The sequence below is a fragment of the Triturus cristatus genome, chromosome 10, assembly GCF_964204655.1.
Source record: "Triturus cristatus chromosome 10, aTriCri1.1, whole genome shotgun sequence".
Lineage (NCBI taxonomy): Eukaryota > Metazoa > Chordata > Amphibia > Caudata > Salamandridae > Triturus > Triturus cristatus.
This window is the reverse complement of record NC_140593.1, coordinates 740,480,593-740,503,193: the sequence shown is the minus strand read 5'-3', so window position 1 is coordinate 740,503,193 and position 22,601 is coordinate 740,480,593. Positions and strand designations below refer to the sequence as shown.

General features: G+C 53.3%; 1 protein-coding gene across 2 annotated transcripts in view; it reads right to left on the bottom strand.

Moving 5' to 3' along the window:
* INTS15 (integrator complex subunit 15) overlaps window positions 1-22,601 on the bottom strand; it is a 191,778-nt gene that overhangs the window by 95,684 nt on the left and 73,493 nt on the right. For both annotated transcript variants that reach the window (XM_085628238.1, XM_085628237.1), the window contains exon 7: window positions 12,152-12,191. In XM_085628238.1, coding sequence (XP_085484364.1) covers window positions 12,152-12,191 — 40 coding nt within the window. The remainder of the gene's footprint in view (window positions 1-12,151; window positions 12,192-22,601) is intronic.

The window sequence follows — 22,601 nt, the reverse complement described above, 5'->3', positions numbered from 1 at the left end:
AACCAGGACGGGCGGGTGGGTGGGAGGGATAAGTAGCAACCAGGACGGGCGGGTGGGTGGGAGGGATAAGTAGCAACCAGGACGGGCGGGTGGGTGGGAGGGATAAGTAGCAACCAGGACGGGCGGGTGGGTGGGTGGGAGGGATAAGTAGCAACCAGGACGGGCGGGTGGGTGGGAGGGAGGGATAAGTAGCAACCAGGACGGGCGGGTGGGTGGGAGGGATAAGTAGCAACCAGGACGGGCGGGTGGGTGGGAGGGATAAGTAGCAACCAGGACGGGCGGGTGGGTGGGAGGGATAAGTAGCAACCAGGACGGTTGGGTGGGTGGGAGGGATACGTAGCAACCAGGACGGGCGGGTGGGTGGGAGGGATAAGTAGCAACCAGGACGGGCGGGTGGGTGGGAGGGATAAGTAGCAACCAGGACGGGCGGGTGGGTGGGAGGGATAAGTAGCAACCAGGACGGGCGGGTGGGTGGGAGGGATAAGTAGCAACCAGGACGGGCGGGTGGGTGGGAGGGATAAGTAGCAACCAGGACGGGCGGGTGGGTGGGAGGGATAAGTAGCAACCAGGACGGGCGGGTGGGTGGGAGGGATAAGTAGCAACCAGGACGGGCGGGTGGGTGGGAGGGATAAGTAGCAACCAGGACGGGCGGGTGGGTGGGAGGGATAAGTAGCAACCAGGACGGGCGGGTGGGTGGGAGGGATAAGTAGCAACCAGGACGGGTAGGTGGGTGGGAGGGATAAGTAGCAACCAGGACGGGCGGGTGGGTGGGAGGGAGGGATAAGTAGCAACCAGGACGGGCGGGTGGGTGGGAGGGATAAGTAGCAACCAGGACGGGCGGGTGGGTGGGAGGGATAAGTAGCAACCAGGACGGGCGGGTGGGAGGGAGGGATAAGTAGCAACCAGGACGGGCGGGTGGGAGGGAGGGATAAGTAGCAACCAGGACGGGCGGGTGGGAGGGAGGGATAAGTAGCAACCAGGACGGGCGGGTGGGAGGGAGGGATAAGTAGCAACCAGGACGGGCGGGTGGGAGGGAGGGATAAGTAGCAACCAGGACGGGCGGGTGGGAGGGAGGGATAAGTAGCAACCAGGACGGGCGGGTGGGAGGGAGGGATAAGTAGCAACCAGGACGGGCGGGTGGGTGGGAGGGATAAGTAGCAACCAGGACGGGCGGGTGGGTGGGAGGGATAAGTAGCAACCAGGACGGGCGGGTGGGTGGGAGGGATAAGTAGCAACCAGGACGGGCGGGTGGGTGGGTGGGAGGGATAAGTAGCAACCAGGGCGGGCGGGTGGGTGGGAGGGATAAGTAGCAACCAGGACGGGCGGTGGGTGGGAGGGAGGGATAAGTAGCAACCAGGACGGGCGGTGGGTGGGAGGGAGGGATAAGTAGCAACCAGGACGGGCGGGAGGGATAAGTAGCAACCAGGACGGGCGGGTGGGTGGGTGGGAGGGATAAGTAGCAACCAGGACAGGCGGGTGGGTGGGAGGGAGGGAATAGTAGCAACCAGGGCGGGTGGGAGGGAGGGAGGGAGGGATAAGTAGCAACCAGGGCGGGTGGGAGGGAGGGAGGGAGGGATAAGTAGCAACCAGGACGGGTGGGAGGGAGGGAGGGAGGGATAAGTAGCAACCAGGACGGGCGGGAGGGAGGGAGGGATAAGTAGCAACCAGGACGGGCGGGAGGGAGGGAGGGATAAGTAGCAACCAGGACGGGCGGGAGGGAGGGAGGGAGGGATAAGTAGCAACCAGGACGGGCGGGTGGGAGGGAGGGAGGGATAAGTAGCAACCAGGACAGGCGGGTGGGTGGGAGGGATAAGTAGCAACCAGGACAGGCGGGTGGGTGGGAGGGATAAGTAGCAACCAGGACGGGCGGGTGGGTGGGAGGGATAAATAGCAACCAGGACGGGCGGGTGGGAGGGAGGGATAAGTAGCAACCAGGACGGGCGGGTGGGAGGGAGGGATAAGTAGCAACCAGGACGGGCGGGTGGGAGGGAGGGATAAATAACAACCAGGACGGGCGGGTGGGAGGGAGGGATAAATAACAACCAGGACGGGCGGGTGGGAGGGAGGGATAAATAACAACCAGGACGGGCGGGTGGGAGGGAGGGATAAATAACAACCAGGACGGGCGGGTGGGAGGGAGGGATAAATAACAACCAGGACGGGCGGGTGGGTGGGAGGGATAAGTAGCAACCAGGACGGGCGGGTGGGAGGGTTAAGTAGCAACCAGGACGGGCGGGTGGGAGGGTTAAGTAGCAACCAGGACGGGCGGGTGGGTGGGAGGGTTAAGTAGCAACCAGGATGGGCGGGTGGGTGGGAGGGAAGGAGGGAGGGATAAGTAGCAACCAGGACGGGCGGGTGGGAGGGAAGGAGGGAGGGATAAGTAGCAACCAGGACAGGCGGGTGGGTGGGAGGGAAGGAGGGAGGGATAAGTAGCAACCAGGACGGGCGGGTGGGTGGGAGGGAGGGATAAGTAGCAACCAGGACGGGCGGGTGGGTGGGAGGGAGGGATAAGTAGCAACCAGGACGGGCGGGTGGGTGGGAAGGATAAGTAGCAACCAGGACGGGCGGGTGGGAGGGATAAGTAGCAACCAGGACGGGCGGGTGGGTGGGAGGGATAAGTAGCAACCAGGACGGGCGGGTGGGTGGGAGGGAGGGATAAGTAGCAACCAGGACGGGCGGGTGGGTGGGAGGGATAAGTAGCAACCAGGACGGGTGGGTGGGAGGGATAAGTAGCAACCAGGACGGGTGGGTGGGAGGGATAAGTAGCAACCAGGACGGGTGGGTGGGAGGGATAAGTAGCAACCAGGACGGGCGGGTGGGTGGGAGGGATAAGTAGCAACCAGGACGGGCGGGTGGGTGGGAGGGATAAGTAGCAACCAGGACGGGCGGGTGGGTGGGAGGGATAAGTAGAAACCAGGGCGGGCGGGTGGGTGGGAGGGATAAGTAGAAACCAGGGCGGGCGGGTGGGTGGGAGGGATAAGTAGAAACCAGGGCGGGCGGGTGGGTGGGATAAGTAGAAACCAGGGCGGGCGGGTGGGTGGGATAAGTAGAAACCAGGGCGGGCGGGTGGGTGGGATAAGTAGAAACCAGGGCGGGCGGGTGGGTGGGATAAGTAGAAACCAGGGCGGGCGGGTGGGTGGGAGGGATAAGTAGCAACCAGGGCGGGCGGGTGGGTGGGAGGGATAAGTAGCAACCAGGACTGGCAGGTGGGTGGGAGGGAGGGAGGGATAAGTAGCAACCAGGACGGGTGGGTGGGAGGGAGGGAGGGAGGGAGGGATAAGTAGCAACCAGGACGGGCGGGTGGGTGGGATAAGTAGCAACCAGGACGGGCGGGTGGGTGGGATAAGTAGCAACCAGGACGGGCGGGTGGGTGGGATAAGTAGCAACCAGGACGGGCGGGTGGGTGGGATAAGTAGCAACCAGGACGGGCGGGTGGGTGGGATAAGTAGCAACCAGGGCGGGTGGGTGGGATAAGTAGCAACCAGGACGGGCGGGAGGGAGGGATAAGTAGCAACCAGGACAGGCGGGTGGGAGGGAGGGAGGGAGGGATAAGTAGCAACCAGGACGGGCGGGTGGGAGGGAGGGAGGGAGGGATAAGTAGCAACCAGGACGGGCGGGTGGGTGGGAGGGATAAGTAGCAACCAGGACGGGCGGGTGGGTGGGAGGGATAAGTAGCAACCAGGACGGGCGGGTGGGTGGGAGGGATAAGTAGCAACCAGGACGGGCGGGTGGGTGGGAGGGATAAGTAGCAACCAGGACGGGCGGGTGGGTGGGAGGGATAAGTAGCAACCAGGACGGGCGGGTGGGTGGGAGGGATAAGTAGCAACCAGGACGGGCGGGTGGGTGGGAGGGATAAGTAGCAACCAGGACGGGCGGGTGGGTGGGAGGGATACGTAGCAACCAGGACGGGCGGGTGGGTGGGAGGGATACGTAGCAACCAGGACGGGCGGGTGGGTGGGTGGGAGGGATACGTAGCAACCAGGACGGGCGGGTGGGTGGGAGGGATAAGTAGCAACCAGGACGGGCGGGTGGGTGGGAGGGATAAGTAGCAACCAGGACGGGCGGGTGGGTGGGAGGGATAAGTAGCAACCAGGACGGGCGGGTGGGTGGGAGGGATAAGTAGCAACCAGGACGGGCGGGTGGGTGGGTGGGATAAGTAGCAACCAGGACGGGCGGGTGGGTGGGAGGGATAAGTAGCAACCAGGACAGGCGGGTGGGTGGGAGGGATAAGTAGCAACCAGGACAGGCGGGTGGGTGGGAGGGATAAGTAGCAACCAGGACAGGCGGGTGGGTGGGAGGGATAAGTAGCAACCAGGACAGGCGGGTGGGTGGGAGGGATAAGTAGCAACCAGGACAGGCGGGTGGGTGGGAGGGATAAGTAGCAACCAGGACAGGCGGGTGGGTGGGAGGGATAAGTAGCAACCAGGACAGGCGGGTGGGTGGGAGGGATAAGTAGCAACCAGGACAGGCGGGTGGGTGGGTGGGTGGGAGGGATAAGTAGCAACCAGGACAGGCGGGTGGGTGGGTGGGTGGGAGGGATAAGTAGCAACCAGGACGGGCGGGTGGGTGGGAGGGATAAGTAGCAACCAGGACGGGCGGGTGGGTGGGAGGGATAAGTAGCAACCAGGACGGGCGGGTGGGTGGGAGGGATAAGTAGCAACCAGGACGGGCGGGTGGGTGGGAGGGATAAGTAGCAACCTGGGCAGGTGGGTGGGAGGGAGGGATAAGTAGCAACCTGGGCAGGTGGGTGGGAGGGAGGGATAAGTAGCAACCAGGACGGGCGGGTGGGTGGGAGGGAGGGATAAGTAGCAACCAGGACAATGGGAGGGATAAGTAGCAACCAGGACGGGCGGGTGGGTGGGAGGGATAAGTAGCAACCAGGACGGGCGGGTGGGTGGGAGGGATAAGTAGCAACCAGGACGGGCGGGTGGGAGGGATAAGTAGCAACCAGGACGGGCGGGTGGGTGGGAGGGATAAGTAGCAACCAGGACGGGCGGGTGGGTGGGAGGGATAAGTAGCAACCAGGACGGGCGGGTGGGTGGGAGGGATAAGTAGCAACCAGGAAGGGCGGGTGGGTGGGAGGGATAAGTAGCAACCAGGAAGGGCGGGTGGGTGGGAGGGATAAGTAGCAACCAGGAAGGGCGGGTGGGTGGGAGGGAGGGATAAGTAGCAACCAGGACGGGCGGGTGGGTGGGAGGGAGGGATAAGTAGCAACCAGGACGGGCGGGTGGGTGGGAGGGAGGGATAAGTAGCAACCAGGACGGGCGGGTGGGTGGGAGGGAGGGATAAGTAGCAACCAGGACGGGCGGGTGGGTGGGAGGGATAAGTAGCAACCAGGACGGGCGGGTGGGTGGGAGGGATAAGTAGCAACCAGGACGGGCGGGTGGGTGGGAGGGATAAGTAGCAACCAGGACGGGCGGGTGGGTGGGAGGGATAAGTAGCAACCAGGACGGGCGGGTGGGTGGGAGGGATAAGTAGCAACCAGGACGGGCGGGTGGGTGGGAGGGAGGGATAAGTAGCAACCAGGACGGGCGGGTGGGTGGGAGGGATAAGTAGCAACCAGGACGGGCGGGTGGGTGGGAGGGATAAGTAGCAACCAGGACGGGCGGGTGGGTGGGAGGGATATGTAGCAACCAGGACGGGCGGGTGGTTGGGAGGGATAAGTAGCAACCAGGACGGGCGGGTGGTTGGGAGGGAGGGATAAGTAGCAACCAGGACGGGCGGGTGGGTGGGAGGGAGGGATAAGTAGCAACCAGGACGGGCGGGTGGGTGGGAGGGAGGGATAAGTAGCAACCAGGACGGGCGGGTGGGTGGGAGGGAGGGATAAGTAGCAACCAGGACGGGCGGGTGGGTGGGAGGGAGGGATAAGTAGCAACCAGGAAGGGCTGGTGGGTGGGAGGGATAAGTAGCAACCAGGAAGGGCGGGTGGGTGGGAGGGATAAGTAGCAACCAGGAAGGGCGGGTGGGTGGGAGGGATAAGTAGCAACCAGGACGGGCGGGTGGGTGGGAGGGAGGGATAAGTAGCAACCAGGACGGGCGGGAGGGATAAGTAGCAACCAGGACGGGCGGGTGGGTGGGAGGGAGGGATAAGTAGCAACCAGGACGGGCGGGTGGGTGGGAGGGAGGGATAAGTAGCAACCAGGACGGGCGGGTGGGTGGGAGGGATAAGTAGCAACCAGGACGGGCGGGTGGGTGGGAGGGATAAGTAGCAACCAGGACGGGCGGGTGGGTGGGAGGGATAAGTAGCAACCAGGACGGGCGGGTGGTTGGGAGGGATAAGTAGCAACCAGGACGGGCGGGTGGTTGGGAGGGAGGGATAAGTAGCAACCAGGACGGGCGGGTGGGTGGGAGGGAGGGATAAGTAGCAACCAGGACGGGCGGGTGGGTGGGAGGGAGGGATAAGTAGCAACCAGGACGGGCGGGTGGGTGGGAGGGAGGGATAAGTAGCAACCAGGACGGGCGCGTGGGTGGGAGGGATAAGTAGCAACCAGGACGGGCGGGTGGGTGGGAGGGATAAGTAGCAACCAGGACGGGCGGGTGGGAGGGATAAGTAGCAACCAGGACGGGCGGGTGGGTGGGAGGGATAAGTAGCAACCAGGACGGGCGGGTGGGTGGGAGGGAGGGATAAGTAGCAACCAGGACGGGCGGGTGGGTGAGAGGGAGGGAGGGATAAGTAACAACCAGGACGGGCGGGTGGGTGGGAGGGATAAGTAACAACCAGGACGGGCGGGTGGGTGGGAGGGATAAGTAGCAACCAGGACGGGCGGGTGGGTGGGAGGGATAAGTAGCAACCAGGACGGGCGGGTGGGTGGGAGGGATAAGTAGCAACCAGGACGGGCGGGTGGGTGGGAGGGATAAGTAGCAACCAGGACGGGCGGGTGGGTGGGAGGGATAAGTAGCAACCAGGGCGGGTGGGTGGGTGGGAGGGATAAGTAGCAACCAGGACGGGCGGGTGGGTGGGTGGGAGGGATAAGTAGCAACCAGGACGGGCGGGTGGGTGGGAGGGATAAGTAGCAACCAGGACGGGCGGGTGGGTGGGAGGGATAAGTAGCAACCAGGACGGGCGGGTGGGTGGGAGGGATAAGTAGCAACCAGGACGGGCGGGTGGGTGGGAGGGATAAGTAGCAACCAGGACGGGCGGGTGGGTGGGAGGGATAAGTAGCAACCAGGACGGGCGGGTGGGTGGGAGGGATAAGTAGCAACCAGGACGGGCGGGTGGGTGGGAGGGAGGGATAAGTAGCAACCAGGACGGGCGGGTGGGAGGGATAAGTAGCAACCAGGACGGGCGGGTGGGAGGGATAAGTAGCAACCAGGACGGGCGGGTGGGAGGGATAAGTAGCAACCAGGACGGGCGGGTGGGTGGGAGGGATAAGTAGCAACCAGGACGGGCGGGTGGGTGGGAGGGATAAGTAGCAACCAGGACGGGTGGGTGGGAGGGATAAGTAGCAACCAGGACGGGCGGGTGGGAGGGATAAGTAGCAACCAGGACGGGCGGGTGGGTGGGAGGGATAAGTAGCAACCAGGACGGGCGGGTGGGTGGGAGGGATAAGTAGCAACCAGGACGGGCGGGTGGGTGGGAGGGATAAGTAGCAACCAGGACGGGCGGGTGGGTGGGAGGGATAAGTAGCAACCAGGACGGGCGGGTGGGTGGGAGGGATTAGTAGCAACCAGGACGGGCGGGTGGTTGGGAGGGATAAGTAGCAACCAGGACGGGCGGGTGGTTGGGAGGGATAAGTAGCAACCAGGACGGGCGGGTGGGTGGGAGGGAGGGATAAGTAGCAACCAGGACGGGCGGGTGGGTGGGAGGGAGGGATAAGTAGCAACCAGGACGGGCGGGTGGGTGGGAGGGAGGGATAAGTAGCAACCAGGACGGGCGCGTGGGTGGGAGGGATAAGTAGCAACCAGGACGGGCGGGTGGGTGGGAGGGATAAGTAGCAACCAGGACGGGCGGGTGGGTGGGAGGGATAAGTAGCAACCAGGACGGGCGGGTGGGTGGGAGGGATAAGTAGCAACCAGGACGGGCGGGTGGGTGGGAGGGATAAGTAGCAACCAGGACGGGCGGGTGGGTGGGAGGGATAAGTAGCAACCAGGACGGGCGGGTGGGTGGGAGGGATAAGTAGCAACCAGGACGGGCGGGTGGGTGGGAGGGATAAGTAGCAACCAGGACGGGCGGGTGGGTGGGAGGGATAAGTAGCAACCAGGACGGGCGGGTGGGTGGGAGGGATAAGTAGCAACCAGGACGGGCGGGTGGGTGGGAGGGATAAGTAGCAACCAGGACGGGCGGGTGGGTGGGAGGGATAAGTAGCAACCAGGACGGGCGGGTGGGTGGGAGGGATAAGTAGCAACCAGGACGGGCGGGTGGGTGGGAGGGATAAGTAGCAACCAGGACGGGCGGGTGGGTGGGAGGGATAAGTAGCAACCAGGACGGGCGGGTGGGTGGGATAAGTAGCAACCAGGACGGGCGGGTGGGTGGGAGGGATAAGTAGCAACCAGGACGGGCGGGTGGGTGGGAGGGATAAGTAGCAACCAGGACGGGCGGGTGGGTTGGAGGGATAAGTAGCAACCAGGACGGGCGGGTGGGTGGGAGGGATAAGTAGCAACCAGGACGGGCGGGTGGGTGGGAGGGATAAGTAGCAACCAGGACGGGCCGGTGGGTGGGAGGGATAAGTAGCAACCAGGACGGGCGGGTGGGTGGGAGGGATAAGTAGCAACCAGGACGGGCGGGTGGGAGGGAGGGATAAGTAGCAACCAGGACGGGCGGGTGGGTGGGAGGGAGGGATAAGTAGCAACCAGGACGGGCGGGTGGGTGGGAGGGAGGGATAAGTAGCAACCAGGACAGGCGGGTGGGTGGGAGGGAGGGATAAGTAGCAACCAGGACAGGCGGGTGGGTGGGAGGGATAAGTAGCAACCAGGACGGGTGGGTGGGAGGGATAAGTAGCAACCAGGACGGGTGGGTGGGAGGGATAAGTAGCAACCAGGACGGGTGGGTGGGAGGGATAAGTAGCAACCAGGACGGGTGGGAGGGAGGGATAAGTAGCAACCAGGACGGGTGGGAGGGAGGGATAAGTAGCAACCAGGACGGGTGGGTGGGAGGGATAAGTAGCAACCAGGACGGGCGGGTGGGAGGGATAAGTAGCAACCAGGACGGGCGGGTGGGAGGGATAAGTAGCAACCAGGACGGGCGGGTGGGAGGGATAAGTAGCAACCAGGACGGGCGGGTGGGAGGGATAAGTAGCAACCAGGACGGGCGGGTGGGAGGGATAAGTAGCAACCAGGACGGGCGGGTGGGAGGGATAAGTAGCAACCAGGACGGGCGGGTGGGAGGGATAAGTAGCAACCAGGACGGGCGGGTGGGTGGGATAAGTAGCAACCAGGACGGGCGGGTGGGTGGGATAAGTAGCAACCAGGACGGGCGGGTGGGTGGGATAAGTAGCAACCAGGACGGGCGGGTGGGTGGGATAAGTAGCAACCAGGACGGGCGGGTGGGTGGGATAAGTAGCAACCAGGACGGGCGGGTGGGTGGGATAAGTAGCAACCAGGACGGGCGGGTGGGTGGGATAAGTAGCAACCAGGACGGGCGGGTGGGTGGGATAAGTAGCAACCAGGACGGGCGGGTGGGTGGGATAAGTAGCAACCAGGACGGGCGGGTGGGTGGGATAAGTAGCAACCAGGACGGGCGGGTGGGTGGGATAAGTAGCAACCAGGACGGGCGGGTGGGTGGGATAAGTAGCAACCAGGACGGGCGGGTGGGTGGGATAAGTAGCAACCAGGACGGGCGGGTGGGTGGGATAAGTAGCAACCAGGACGGGCGGGTGGGTGGGATAAGTAGCAACCAGGACGGGCGGGTGGGTGGGATAAGTAGCAACCAGGACGGGCGGGTGGGTGGGATAAGTAGCAACCCGGACGGGCGGGTGGGTGGGATAAGTAGCAACCAGGACGGGCGGGTGGGTGGGATAAGTAGCAACCAGGACGGGCGGGTGGGTGGGATAAGTAGCAACCAGGACGGGCGGGTGGGATAAGTAGCAACCAGGACGGGCGGGTGGGCTGGATAAGTAGCAACCAGGACGGGCGGGTGGGTGGGTGGGATAAGTAGCAACCAGGACGGGCGGGTGGGTGGGTGGGATAAGTAGCAACCAGGACGGGCGGGTGGGTGGGATAAGTAGCAACCAGGACGGGCGGGTGGGTGGGATAAGTAGCAACCAGGACGGGCGGGTGGGTGGGATAAGTAGCAACCAGGACGGGCGGGTGGGATAAGTAGCAACCAGGACGGGCGGGTGGGATAAGTAGCAACCAGGACGGGCGGGTGGGTGGGATAAGTAGCAACCAGGACGGGCGGGTGGGTGGGATAAGTAGCAACCAGGACGGGCGGGTGGGTGGGATAAGTAGCAACCAGGACGGGCGGGTGGGTGGGATAAGTAGCAACCAGGACGGGCGGGTGGGTGGGATAAGTAGCAACCAGGAAAGTAGCAACCAGGACGGGCGGGTGGGTGGGATAAGTAGCAACCAGGACGGGCGGGTGGGTGGGATAAGTAGCAACCAGGACGGGCGGGTGGGTGGGATAAGTAGCAACCAGGACGGGCGGGTGGGTGGGTGGGATAAGTAGCGGGTGGGTGGGATAAGTAGCAACCAGGACGGGCGGGTGGGAGGGATAAGTAGCAACCAGGACGGGCGGGTGGGAGGGATAAGTAGCAACCAGGACGGGCGGGTGGGAGGGATAAGTAGCAACCAGGACGGGCGGGTGGGAGGGATAAGTAGCAACCAGGACGGGCGGGTGGGTGGGAGGGATAAGTAGCAACCAGGACGGGCGGGTGGGTGGGAGGGATAAGTAGCAACCAGGACGGGCGGGTGGGTGGGAGGGATAAGTAGCAACCAGGGCGGGCGGGTGGGAGGGATAAGTAGCAACCAGGACGGGCGGGTGGGAGGGATAAGTAGCAACCAGGACGGGCGGGTGGGAGGGATAAGTAGCAACCAGGACGGGCGGGTGGGTGGGAGGGATAAGTAGCAACCAGGACGGGCGGGTGGGTGGGAGGGATAAGTAGCAACCAGGACGGGCGGGTGGGAGGGATAAGTAGCAACCAGGACGGGCGGGTGGGAGGGTTAAGTAGCAACCAGGACTATAAGTAGCAATCAGGATTATAAATAGCAACCATGGCGGGGCGGTTGGGATGCGGAAAAATAAATAACATGGACAAAAAACAAATAGTACGTGAATCACTGCGCCAGCAGAGGTAGGACTTTAATAAATTTGATGCTATCAGTACTTGAAAAAACAGGAGGTAGTGAGGAGGGCTCATGCTGTCCAATTAGAAGGCAGCAAACGAGAGACACAATGAAGCCTGCAAATGATAAGCAATGGGCAGGCTCCAAGCCCCCTATTCAAGACAATAACTCTTGAAAGCAAGAGCATATTTACTAGCGCAGAAGTGCTCATGCAGGCAAGACTTAAAAAGTTCCTATACAACAATCTGTTGACTTCTAATCTTCAGGAGACATGCCGAGAACCCATGCAATCCTCACCAAACAAAAAACACGAGTTGTTAATCAGTTCCAACTCAAAAGTAACCAATTATGGGCATGGAGTCTCACAGACAGAATCTGCCAAATACACAGAATTCAAGATAAACTTGCAAATAATATTGCAAGATCCTGTGAAACTAATAAGCTACCTTTAGTTGACTGTTTGCAAATAGGTTAATAAGTCAACCTGAGACGAAGACACCTCACCAGCACTTGCCACCCTAGACGGTGTCTTTTACCCCCAGTATTTATTTGCATCCTTAACACATGCCTTTCAAGGTCCACCCATAATCTCTACACCTTCTTTATCCAGTGTTTAGCCTTGCTTTCTTATGATTCTTCCACTTTCCATCCAATTCACCTCCTTTGTGACACATTAGTTTCCACTTTTACTTGAACCCCAGGGAACACATATGTTAAAAAAGATTTTTTTCCAGCTTAACCGCAGACTAATTTAGAACTCTGAGGTAACAAGGTTTTGCCAATACCACTTGATACTGTATTAATGAATGAAGGAAGAGTAAAAGAACCACACAGTGCAAAGTGCTATCCATGCGTATAAATGCTTCAAACCCCCCCCCCCCCTCTTTTAGGGGTAGTAAGTGCCATTCGAATCCTACATTACAATACTTACTTATTGTGTGGAAGTCTAGAGCACACTGTTCTTAAATCATCTACAAAAAGAAATGCAAACATGAGAAATTAGTAAATGTGCAGAAAAAATGTGGAAACTGTTTAAACAGTCTCTATGCACTAGTGTGATATTAATTAACAAATACACTTCAGCAACCCATCAGGGTATGAAGCATTAAATAAATACAAATGCAGTACCTAGTGCCACTATCATATAGGTATGATGCTGATAGCTGGCAGAATGAACTACTTATTAATTGAAATATTGCACTCGGATGAATAGCCAATCCAATCAAAGGCACAGCTGTAACTATGATTCAAATATAACTGATTTGTATGCAAATAAATCAACAACACGTAATAATCTTACTTAGTTATACCAGTTTGAATTTAAATAACCATGAATGGCACAGCACATATTTACTAAAAAAATAGAAAAAAACAGAAATCCACATGGTACCTATATTTAAGAAATTCATAAGGTTTCTTTGAGGAGAAAAAAAATAATTCATAAATACACTGTTTAATTATATAAATCATGGGTATTTTCTTCGTGTAACAAGGAAAAAACTTCGAAAAACAAGATTTAATACAATATTCATTCAAATCAATTCCCATTAACAAGAGGATCATCACATTGAACTCAGTCAAAAGCTACACCAATTTAAACAAAACAGCTAAATCATCTGGAGCGATTACATGATTCAAATCAATTCACTTCATCTTCATAGTCCAACACAATTGAACTGAAAAAACAAGTTACTTACCTGTACAGTGTATTTCTCCAGCATTGATATCCAGCATTGATATCTTTTATAGATTCACATGTTTGAATATTCCCCCGTCGTCATAGTGGGTGTACCACGATAACAGTAAAATAGCAGTATAAAAGCTAAAAGGACAATCTCCCTTGAGAATCAACAGCAATTAGTAACCTGTTAGCCTCTCTAAAGAACATTCAAACTCCAGCCAATCACATTGCAGACCCCGAAGTATCCTTCTCCTGCAGAGCCACCGTACCTCAGATTTCAAGGACAAGTGTAGTTAGTAAAATAATAGGGGTATGGAATGGTTCACCTGTAAGGGGAGGATGGAGCGCCCCATGTGAATCTGTAAAAGATATCACTGCTGGAGAACTACATTGTACAGGTAAGTAACTTGTTTTTTCTCCGGGACTATATCTTTTATAGATTCACATGTCTGAATCAGACTAGTAATCAGCACATAATGTCAATTGGAGGTGGGAAAAACAGGTGAACCATCCCACCGTGCGACATGGTGTCATCACCTAAACTGAACTAATCAACTCAAACTTTGCGGGTATAAAATATACATATAAACATACACATACAAAATATTTGCCAGAGATAATATCGATATTAATATTAATCATATCAATAATAATGATAATAAACAATTCTTAATAAACCTCAGTAACTGAGGCTTACCTTAAGCGAACAGATGACGAAAGGCTGCTTGGCCAACTGCAGCATCCGTCTTTCGCAAAGTATCCAGGCAGTAGGGCCTTGTGAAGGTATGGACACTTGTCCATGTCGCTGCCCTACAGTTGTCTAGTAGGGACACACCGGCAAACAGGGCCGGGGACATTGCCATCTTTCTCGGGGAATGGGCAGTCGCTTTAGAAGAAAGCGGGCAACCCGCCCTTTCGTGGCAGTAGGTTATAGTAGAAGAAACCCAACAAGCAATTGACGTTCTAGTCAAAGCCTCACCCTTCCTAGGGGCAGAGAAGGTAGTTGAGTAGATTTGGGAAAAGACTTGAAGGTAGAACTTTAAACATTAGTTGATGTCCAAGGAAGGCAGCGCTCTCTCTGCTGGTTTAGACGGAGCAGGAAAGAATGAAGGCCGGACTACAGGTTCATTCAGATGAAAAGTGGTAGGCACCTTGGGTATGAACAAGGGATTAGTGTTTATTACCAGTCTATCCTGCTGGAATTGAAGGTAAGGTTCCGTTGCTGTGAAAGCCTGAATTTCACTAATGCTTCTAGCAAACGTGATGGCTAATAGGAACACCACCTTCCAAGAGAGCAAATTTATGTCACACTTGTGGATTGGCTCAAATGGCGCTTTCATGAGATGAGACAACACAATGTTCAATTGCCAGAGCACCAGAGCAGGTCGAACCGGCGGGTAGGCTCTGAAAATACCCTTCAGAAATTCCTTTACCAATCTGCATGACCATAGGGACGACTGGCTCAAAAGTCTCCTATACCTTGAAATCGCGGCCAAATTAACTTTTACCGAAAAATGAGAAAGGCCAGCTTTTGCCAGCAACAAGAGATATGGCAAAATCTCCTCCGGAGAAGAAGAGTGCTTTGTACACTAGGAGCAGAATCTTTTCCATTTGGCTGAATAACATTTGACCGTGGAGGGAGCACGGGCCTTGTTAAGTATGGAACGGCATTCCTTGGAAATATTTAAGTCACCAAACTCAGTGTGGTGAGGAGCCAGGCCTACAAGTGAAGAGATTGAATCTGTGGATGAACCACTTGGCCTTGGCCATTGAAAGTAGACGTTCTGAAAGATGAAGACGTATTGGCGAAGTCTCCGATAGGCGAAACAGCTCTGTGAACCAGTACTGGCTTGCCCACGCCAGGGCAATGAGAATGAAGCGGCAGGTTCTTGTTTCAACTTCTGTAGGACTTTGGGGATTAATGGAAATGGAGGGAACGAGTAAGCAAATGTCTCTTTCCAGGAATAATGGAAGGCGTTCCCTCAGGAACCTGGCTGAGGGAATTTGCGGGCGTAGAATTCACATTTCTTGTTGAGTAATGTAGCGAAAAGATCCAGGGTTGGCGAATCCCAACACAGATTTTTTTTTTCTCCAGCTGAATGGCATCCAATTCCCACTCGTGACATTGCTTGGAATCCCTGCTGAGCGAATCGGTTCATTCGTTGAGCAACCCTGGAACGTGCTGGACCTGTAAGGAGATATTATGGAGAACCAACCAATTCCAAATTCGTTGCACCAGACTTGAGGGCCGGAAACCTCGTCCTTCCTTGTTTCTGTAGGTAAAACATGGTGGTTGTATTGTCTGAGCGGACAAGGATAGATGAGCCTTTTATACTTATTAGGAAGGATCATAGCCCTAAAAATACTGCCTTCAGCTCCAACAGGTTGATGTGGCATAGAGATTCCTGGTTCGACTATTTCCCCTGAACCTGAAGTTCCTGGAGGTGAGCTCCCCATCCCTCCATGGGGGCGTCCGTTGTCATAACCATCAAAGGCTTTAATGGGAGGAAGGATAGGCCTTGTGAGAGATTGCTTCTTACTGACCACCAAGACATCGCCCTGAACATCTGAGGAGTGATTGATATAGTGTCCTCAAAAGAGCCTCGAGCTTGTATCCATTGGGTGTCGAGCTCCTCCTGAAGAGGCCTCATTCTCAATAGACAGTGAGGAATCAGAGGAATGCAAGATGACATCATCCCCAACATTGATTACTAAATCCTCACAGAAATGAAATTTTTTGAAGAAAGGGACTGAACCATCTTTAGAAGACAAGAAATTATTTCGCCTGTGGGAAAAGCCATTTTGAGGTCGGTGTCTAACCTCGCTCCCAGAAGCACCAGAGACTTGGAAGGAAGGAGTGAAGACTTCTCTTCGTCGAGATTGAGACCCAGGGAGCGAAAAAGGCAGAGGAAGGCGTTCAGGGACTTTCTTGCATCTTGAAAAGTTCGAGCCTTGATCAGCCAATCGTCCAGGTAGGGAAAAACCTGGTGACCGGAGCACCGGAGATAGGCTGCTACTGGCAAGAAGCATTTGGTGAAAACCCTGGGTGCAGATTTTAGCCCAAAAGGCAGCACCTTGAACTGCTAGTGGCACCCTGCCACTTGGAACCAGAGGAAACAACAATGCTTTGGATGAATAGGAGTGTGAAAATACGCATCCAGAAGATCCAGAGAGGTCATGTAATCCCCTGAATCCAAGAGAAGGAGAATCTCCTGGAGCGACAACGTCTGAAATGGATGACTTTTGATGAACTTGTTCAACAACCTGAGGTCCATGACCTGTCTCCATTTTCCGGTTCTTTTCTTTATGAGAAAAAAGTGGGAGTAGAATCCCAAGTTGCGCTGACTGTGTGGCACTACCTTGATTGCCTGCTTGTCGAGAAGGAGTTTTATCTACCTTTTGAGAAGCGCCAGATAGCGGTGAGCAGATATTCTTGGGGGGAAAATCTAGAGGTTGTTTAAGAAATTTCAGGGTGTAACAGTGGTTGGAAACGTCTAACAACCATCTGCCGGACGAAATGGAGTTCCATTGAAGAAAGAATTTGGAGCAATCCTGAGCCGAATGTAGTGGGACTGGGGTGGCGGGTGCCCGATGAGTCTCATTGTCTTTTGCCCGCGTCATGGGAGTTTCCTCCAGATGCGTGACGTCTTCGAGCTGGAGCCTTGGAGTAAGTCGGTGGAGGCATCTGCCGAAAGGACTGGGCGAAGTACTGAGGTTGGAAACCTTGCTGCTATTAAGGTTGAAAACGTTGCTGAGGTTGGGGCCAAGCTGTAAATTGACCCCTTCCTCTTCCTCGAAAAGAAGCGAACCTTCTCTGTTGCCGATTGGCTAATGATTTTGCAGTATCTGTGTCCGATTTGATAGGCTGAAGTGCTTCATCAACATGCTTGCCGAACAGGTTCTCCCCATCAAATAGCATGTCCAGCACCTTGGCCTGGACTTCTGGGCGAAATGTTGTCGCTTTCAGCCAACCATGCCTGCGCAACACTGCAGCTTCTGCCATCTGCCTAAAGGCGGTTGGAGCAATCTCCATAGCCACATCAATGGCCTCCGATGAGGCTCTCTACCCCGCTGAAAGGATCTCCTTGGCCTCCTTTTTCTTGTCTTCGGGCAGAAATTCCAGAAAAGGCGCAATGTCTGACCACATCTGCCTACTGTACCTCCCAAGGATGGCCATGGCATTTGAGGCTCTGATGGCTGTAGCAGCAAGCGCGGAAAATCTTTTCCCAATATTGTTAACCTATGCCCTTCCTTGTATGGTGGGGTGGAACACTGGCAAGCAGGGCTCGCAGATCTTCTTTGAGCCGCCTGCATTATTACCAAATCAGGCTTCGGATGGCCGATGAGACATGCCGGAGAGTCTTCCGGCGAACAGTACTTCTTAGCCAGTTTTGGAATGACTGCTGGCACAGAAGCTGGATTCTTCATTAACTTGATGCCTTCCTATCACAAGAAGTCGATAATAGGGATTGCCCTAACAGAACGTTGTATGGAAGCTTTGAAAACGTACAAGAAGCATTCCGCCTGCTTGACAGGCATAGGATGGTCAAAGCGTTTTGTTGCTCTTTCAAGTAGGTCGCGGAAGCCGTCAATATCTGCTGGGGAGAATAAGCCACTGGCAGCATGGGAGAAGGTGGATGCCCTAGTGGAGATCGGCAGAGGAGGCAGGGACTTCTGTTTCTGCGGTGCAAGTGGAGTTTCCTGAACTGGAGTCATGGCAGGCTCCTCCTGCTGAGAAACTGGTTTTTGGACCACGCTGGCCTCAGGGAACCTTTTATAATAGTCCTTTAGCATCAAATGTAAGTCTGTGACTAATGACATTGGCACGTCAATGGAGGGTTCTTGAGGAGGGTCCTCCTCCTCCTGCTCATAGTATGGCTAATGCTCCTGGAAGGTATCCAGGTGTTGCGTTCCAGAGCGTCTGTCCGAAAAGGAATAATCACCTTCTAAGTATGCCAAAGGGTCGTCTGGTTGATCTTCCTCTTCAGATTCCTGGCACTTTACTTTCAGCTGAGAAGGGCTGTAAGCAGGGCCAAACGGACCTTCATCCTCCGATTCCTAAAAATCCAGGCGGCGAGAGGGAGGCAGGGAAGAGATTTTGGAAAATTCCTGTAAAAGTGATTTGGAGACTGGCATTTCCATTTTCCTTGTCGACTGGATCGTCACCAGAGTCTGCACCAACGGTGAAGTAGTATTCGTCGATGGAGAGAAGACGCTAGTCGACGGCACAGCACCCAATTGGACTGTCAATGACGAACTCCTCACCGAAGCCGTTGACGACATCACTACTTCCCATTTTTGTCGAGGAGACAGCAGTCGTTGTCTTAAGCGTGGATGTCGTTGACAAAACAGTTGGCGGAGACTTCCTTTCGACGGTGTAGGCGGAGAATGCCTCATCAACAGGTCCAACGACGGGCAGATTTTTTGCAAGGAAGTATGAGATGCAGAAGGAGTAGCAAAACCAGATCTTTTTTGTGCCCGAGACGAGCCAGGTTGCTATTTTTCACTCTTTTTCACTGAAGACTCCTTGCTCTGAGATCTTTCTTTCTTTGGATCTCTCTGACCAGAAGAGGGATCCTCTTCCTTTCTTTTCCTAGAGGAGGTATTAGGCCTCTCCTCACTCTCGGAGTCAGATTCCCTCACAGATCTTCTCTTCTGAAGTCAAATGAGAAGTCTTCCCTCATGATACTTGAGGGTTTTTGAGAAAAAATTCTGGCAGTGCTTACAGTCTTTAGGTTTGTGATCTGGGTAAAGGTAGTATAAGCACTCTTTATGAGGGTCCTCTGAGAAAAGCCTGGACTTTCCACAAGTCTTGCAGTGCCTAAACAGCCCTTTTTTAGACTGAGATTCTGCAGAAATGACAGAAAATACAGTAATAAGGAGTAAACTCACTTTTTAGCAGCACTTCAGTTGAAGAGAGGGTTGAGGAAAAAAACTGCTAGCTGAAAGTTGGAAAGTTCAATGTAGAAACACTGTGACTGAGCAGAGCTCAAGGAGACTCCCTAACACACAACATGTGGTAAGAAATCCGAGGTATGGTGGCTCTGCAGGGGATGGATACTCGGGGGTCTGCTATGCGATTGGCTGGAGTTTGGATGTTCTTTAATGAGGCTAACTTGTTACTAAACACTGTTGATTCTCAAGGGAGATTGTCCTTTTAGCTTTTATACTGCTATTTTACAGTTATCGTGGGACTCCCACCATGACGACAGGGGAAGATTCAAGCATGTGAATCTATAAAAGATACAATCCTGGAGAGCATCATAAATTGTGTTTAAATAGTTTTTTCTTCTTTTTTTTTTAAATAGTTAGCACAATTTCAACCACAATTAGTTAAAGTTATACTTGGTGAACTGTGTTCGAACGGTTTCGTTCATACTACTTTTGATCTTCGCAGAGTGAGGGTTCCGACTACTTTGACAATTTTAAAGTTTCTACTGACTATTTGGGATGATGTTGTGACTGGTGAATGATTTAGAAGGGATAAGTTTGAATTTATATCACAATTAGGTCGACTGTCACTTTGAACGGTTAGAAATAGAACAATGTTTAGCATGCAAATTGACAGAAAAAGACCTCAAAAGTGTACAAGTCTAAAGAGATGAGGAAGCAGAGTAGAGTAGTTGGTAAAGGTTTATTGGGAAGTACAGAGAGCCGTCTCTGGTGTGACCAAGGCACAGGTGGCAACTGACAGTAGTAGAACATTGAACATCAGAAGTCTGCCAACACTCTGAATGACATATGGGAGTTCTGACAGTCATCTAATAAAATGACATCACCACACTTCCCCCCCTTTAAATAAAACAACTCTTGGGGAAATATAAGAGGAGAAGAAATACATAAAGAAACACCATCCCCTCCTGAAACATTTTGATTGCATTTACTAATGTTGGGAGAGAAGGAAGGATCCTTGGCAATACGAGAGGTGCTCCACCAGTTACCATTCGACAACTACCTTTTCTCACTGAAACTGGATTTATGACTCTAACCCAGTCTCCAATAGATAATCTGTGGGGTTCTTTTCTATTTGAAGATTGACAAGATTTAGAACAAACTTCACTTGAAGTTTTCCATGCAGATTCCCATAAGCATTTCATATCACTGCCCTGATGAAAAGATTTTACCATCCAAAAAGGGTACACTTGACAAGACGCTTTTCTGCCCCTCATAAGTTCAAACGGAGAAAAGTTGGTTGCAACATGAGGTGAGGTGCGATATGACCAAACAAGATCTTTAATAGCTTGAAAAACACAAGATTTAGATCTAAAGGCTCCACCACGACTCTAGTAAACCTCTCTGTTTTGCCAATACTTTGCGGATGATAGAGTGGAGTTCTGGTGTGTTTTATGCCACAGGAATGCAAAAACGAAGTCATTTCATGTGACACAAATTGCACACCATTATTGGTGAGAATTTCTTCTGGATACCCTTCTCTTGTGAAAATGGTGTTCAAACAGTTAATGACACTTTTTGAATTTGGTACAGAAATGGGTTCAACTTCAACCCTTCTAGATAGATTGTCAATTAGAACTAAGAAATATCTCGAACTGGAAGGGAGGACATGAAATTGACCGAGAAAGTCCATACCAATTTTTTGCCAGGCTCTACCGGGAGGAAGAACAGGAGATTCAATATTACCTTCAAGTACTAACACTTTGTCGCTAGTGTTGCAACGCGAACAATTCTTAACCATACTATCTATTTGAATGTCCATTCTGGGCCACCAGAAATCATTTCTAACTTTCCTTTTTGTAATGGTTGACCCAAGATGACCAGAATGCGCAGCTAGAATAATCTTCTCACAATAGAGATTGGGAGGAACGAGTTTATCACCCATAACTATTTTTCCACCTTCTGCTGAAAGCTCATCACTAACTTTCCAGAACATTTGAAGATCGGGTGACAAACACTTATCTTTTGGCCATCCTTTCTTTATTAAAGATGCAACCTCCTAGAGGATAGGATCCTTGTCAATTTGCACAATCCAATCTTCCTCTGCAAAAGATAAATTGTCCTGACCAATAAGTGCTACAAAACACTCCGACCTCACTTTCCCATTCTTGATCATCCAAATCTGAAATGGGGAGCCTCGACAAATTGCTCTACAATTTTTCCATCCAGGAATGTATTTCACAGTAAAGGTATATTCAATAAGCTTCGTGGACAAGCGTGCTATGCGTGCAGTGGTACGTTTGACATTTTTACCAGAGAGGTTGCCTACAAGGGGGCGATGGTCAGTCTTGAGAATAAAGGATCTACCCCATACATATGGTTTGAGCTTTTCTACGCTCCAAACACAAGCTAAGAGCTCTTTTTCAATTACGGAGTACTTCCGTTCGACCGGACGGAGAGTCCTGGAAGCAAATCCGACTGTGTATTCCTTTCCATTAGCGTATTGTGAGAGAATCGCTGCTAAACCATACTCAGAAGCATCAACAGTAATAACCATTTGGTTTCCTTCTATGAATGCTTGCAGAGCAGGTGCTTGAACTATATGGTTTTTGATAGTTTGAAAACCTTTTTGACATTCTTCAGACCATACATAGCTTGCACCTTTCTTAAGCAGTGCTCTAAAACACTCTGTGGTCTTGGCAAAGTCTTTCATACATTTTGAGTAGAGCTCACAGAGACCTAGAAATTACATTAGTTGTTCTTTGTTCTGAGGAGGAGGAGCATCGACTATACTTTTTGTAAGACCTGGTCTGGGTTTGATGCCATATTCGGAGATTACATGGCCTAGATACTCAATCTCCCCAACTTTGAAAATGCATTTACTTTTTTGCAAAGTGACACCTCTGTTTGTTAAGACATTGAACACTTGGTCAATGACGGCTTCATGTTCAGCTTCACTTTGAGTGAAAATGAGGATGTCGTCTTGAAAAACCACTACGTTTGGATTATGGTTGAACATTTCGGTCATTAATCTTTGGAATACGGCTGCGGCCGAGGCGAGACCAAAGGGGAGGAGACAAAACTGAGAGACACCATCTGGAGTGACAAATGCTGTGAGATGTCGGGACTGAGGATGTAGTTCAACTTGATGGTAAGCAGCTTTGAGATCAAGTTTTGTGAACCAGGAAGAGGACCCTACTTTTGCGATAAGATCTTCAATACGCGGAAGGGGAAAGCCATCGACCCAAATGGCTTTGTTAAGGCTCCTCAAATCAACAAACATCCTCAAGTCCCCAGATCTCTTTTTGTCCAAAACAATGGGAGAAAGCCAAAGAGTGGACTCTACTTTCTCTATTATGCCTTGCTCACAAAAAGATTGTAAATGCTTAGAAAGGTCACGTCTAATACTTAAAGGAACATTGCGAAGTCTATGTTTAATTGGTATGGTACCTTCTTTGATCTTGATAAAATGTTAAAAATCAGTAATCTTACCCAAACGATCTTCAAAGATCTTCGCATATTTGGTTTCCCACAAAGTGGCTAATTGGGTGTCCGTCGTAGAGCTAATATTCTTAACAAGATTATGATGATCTTGATGATCAATGAAAACCGGATTTGGCAGACCAGGTTTGATGGCAAGACCAAATTCAGCGTGATGTATGAGACCAAGGACATTGATGTCCCGTTTGGCTACGTACACTTTACCATTAATGGTTATATTGAAAACACAGATTTTTGCCCAAAAATAGCCTAGTAAGTCTATCTTGCTACCCTCAAAAGCTACTGTGAGTATGTCAGGAGGTAGTAA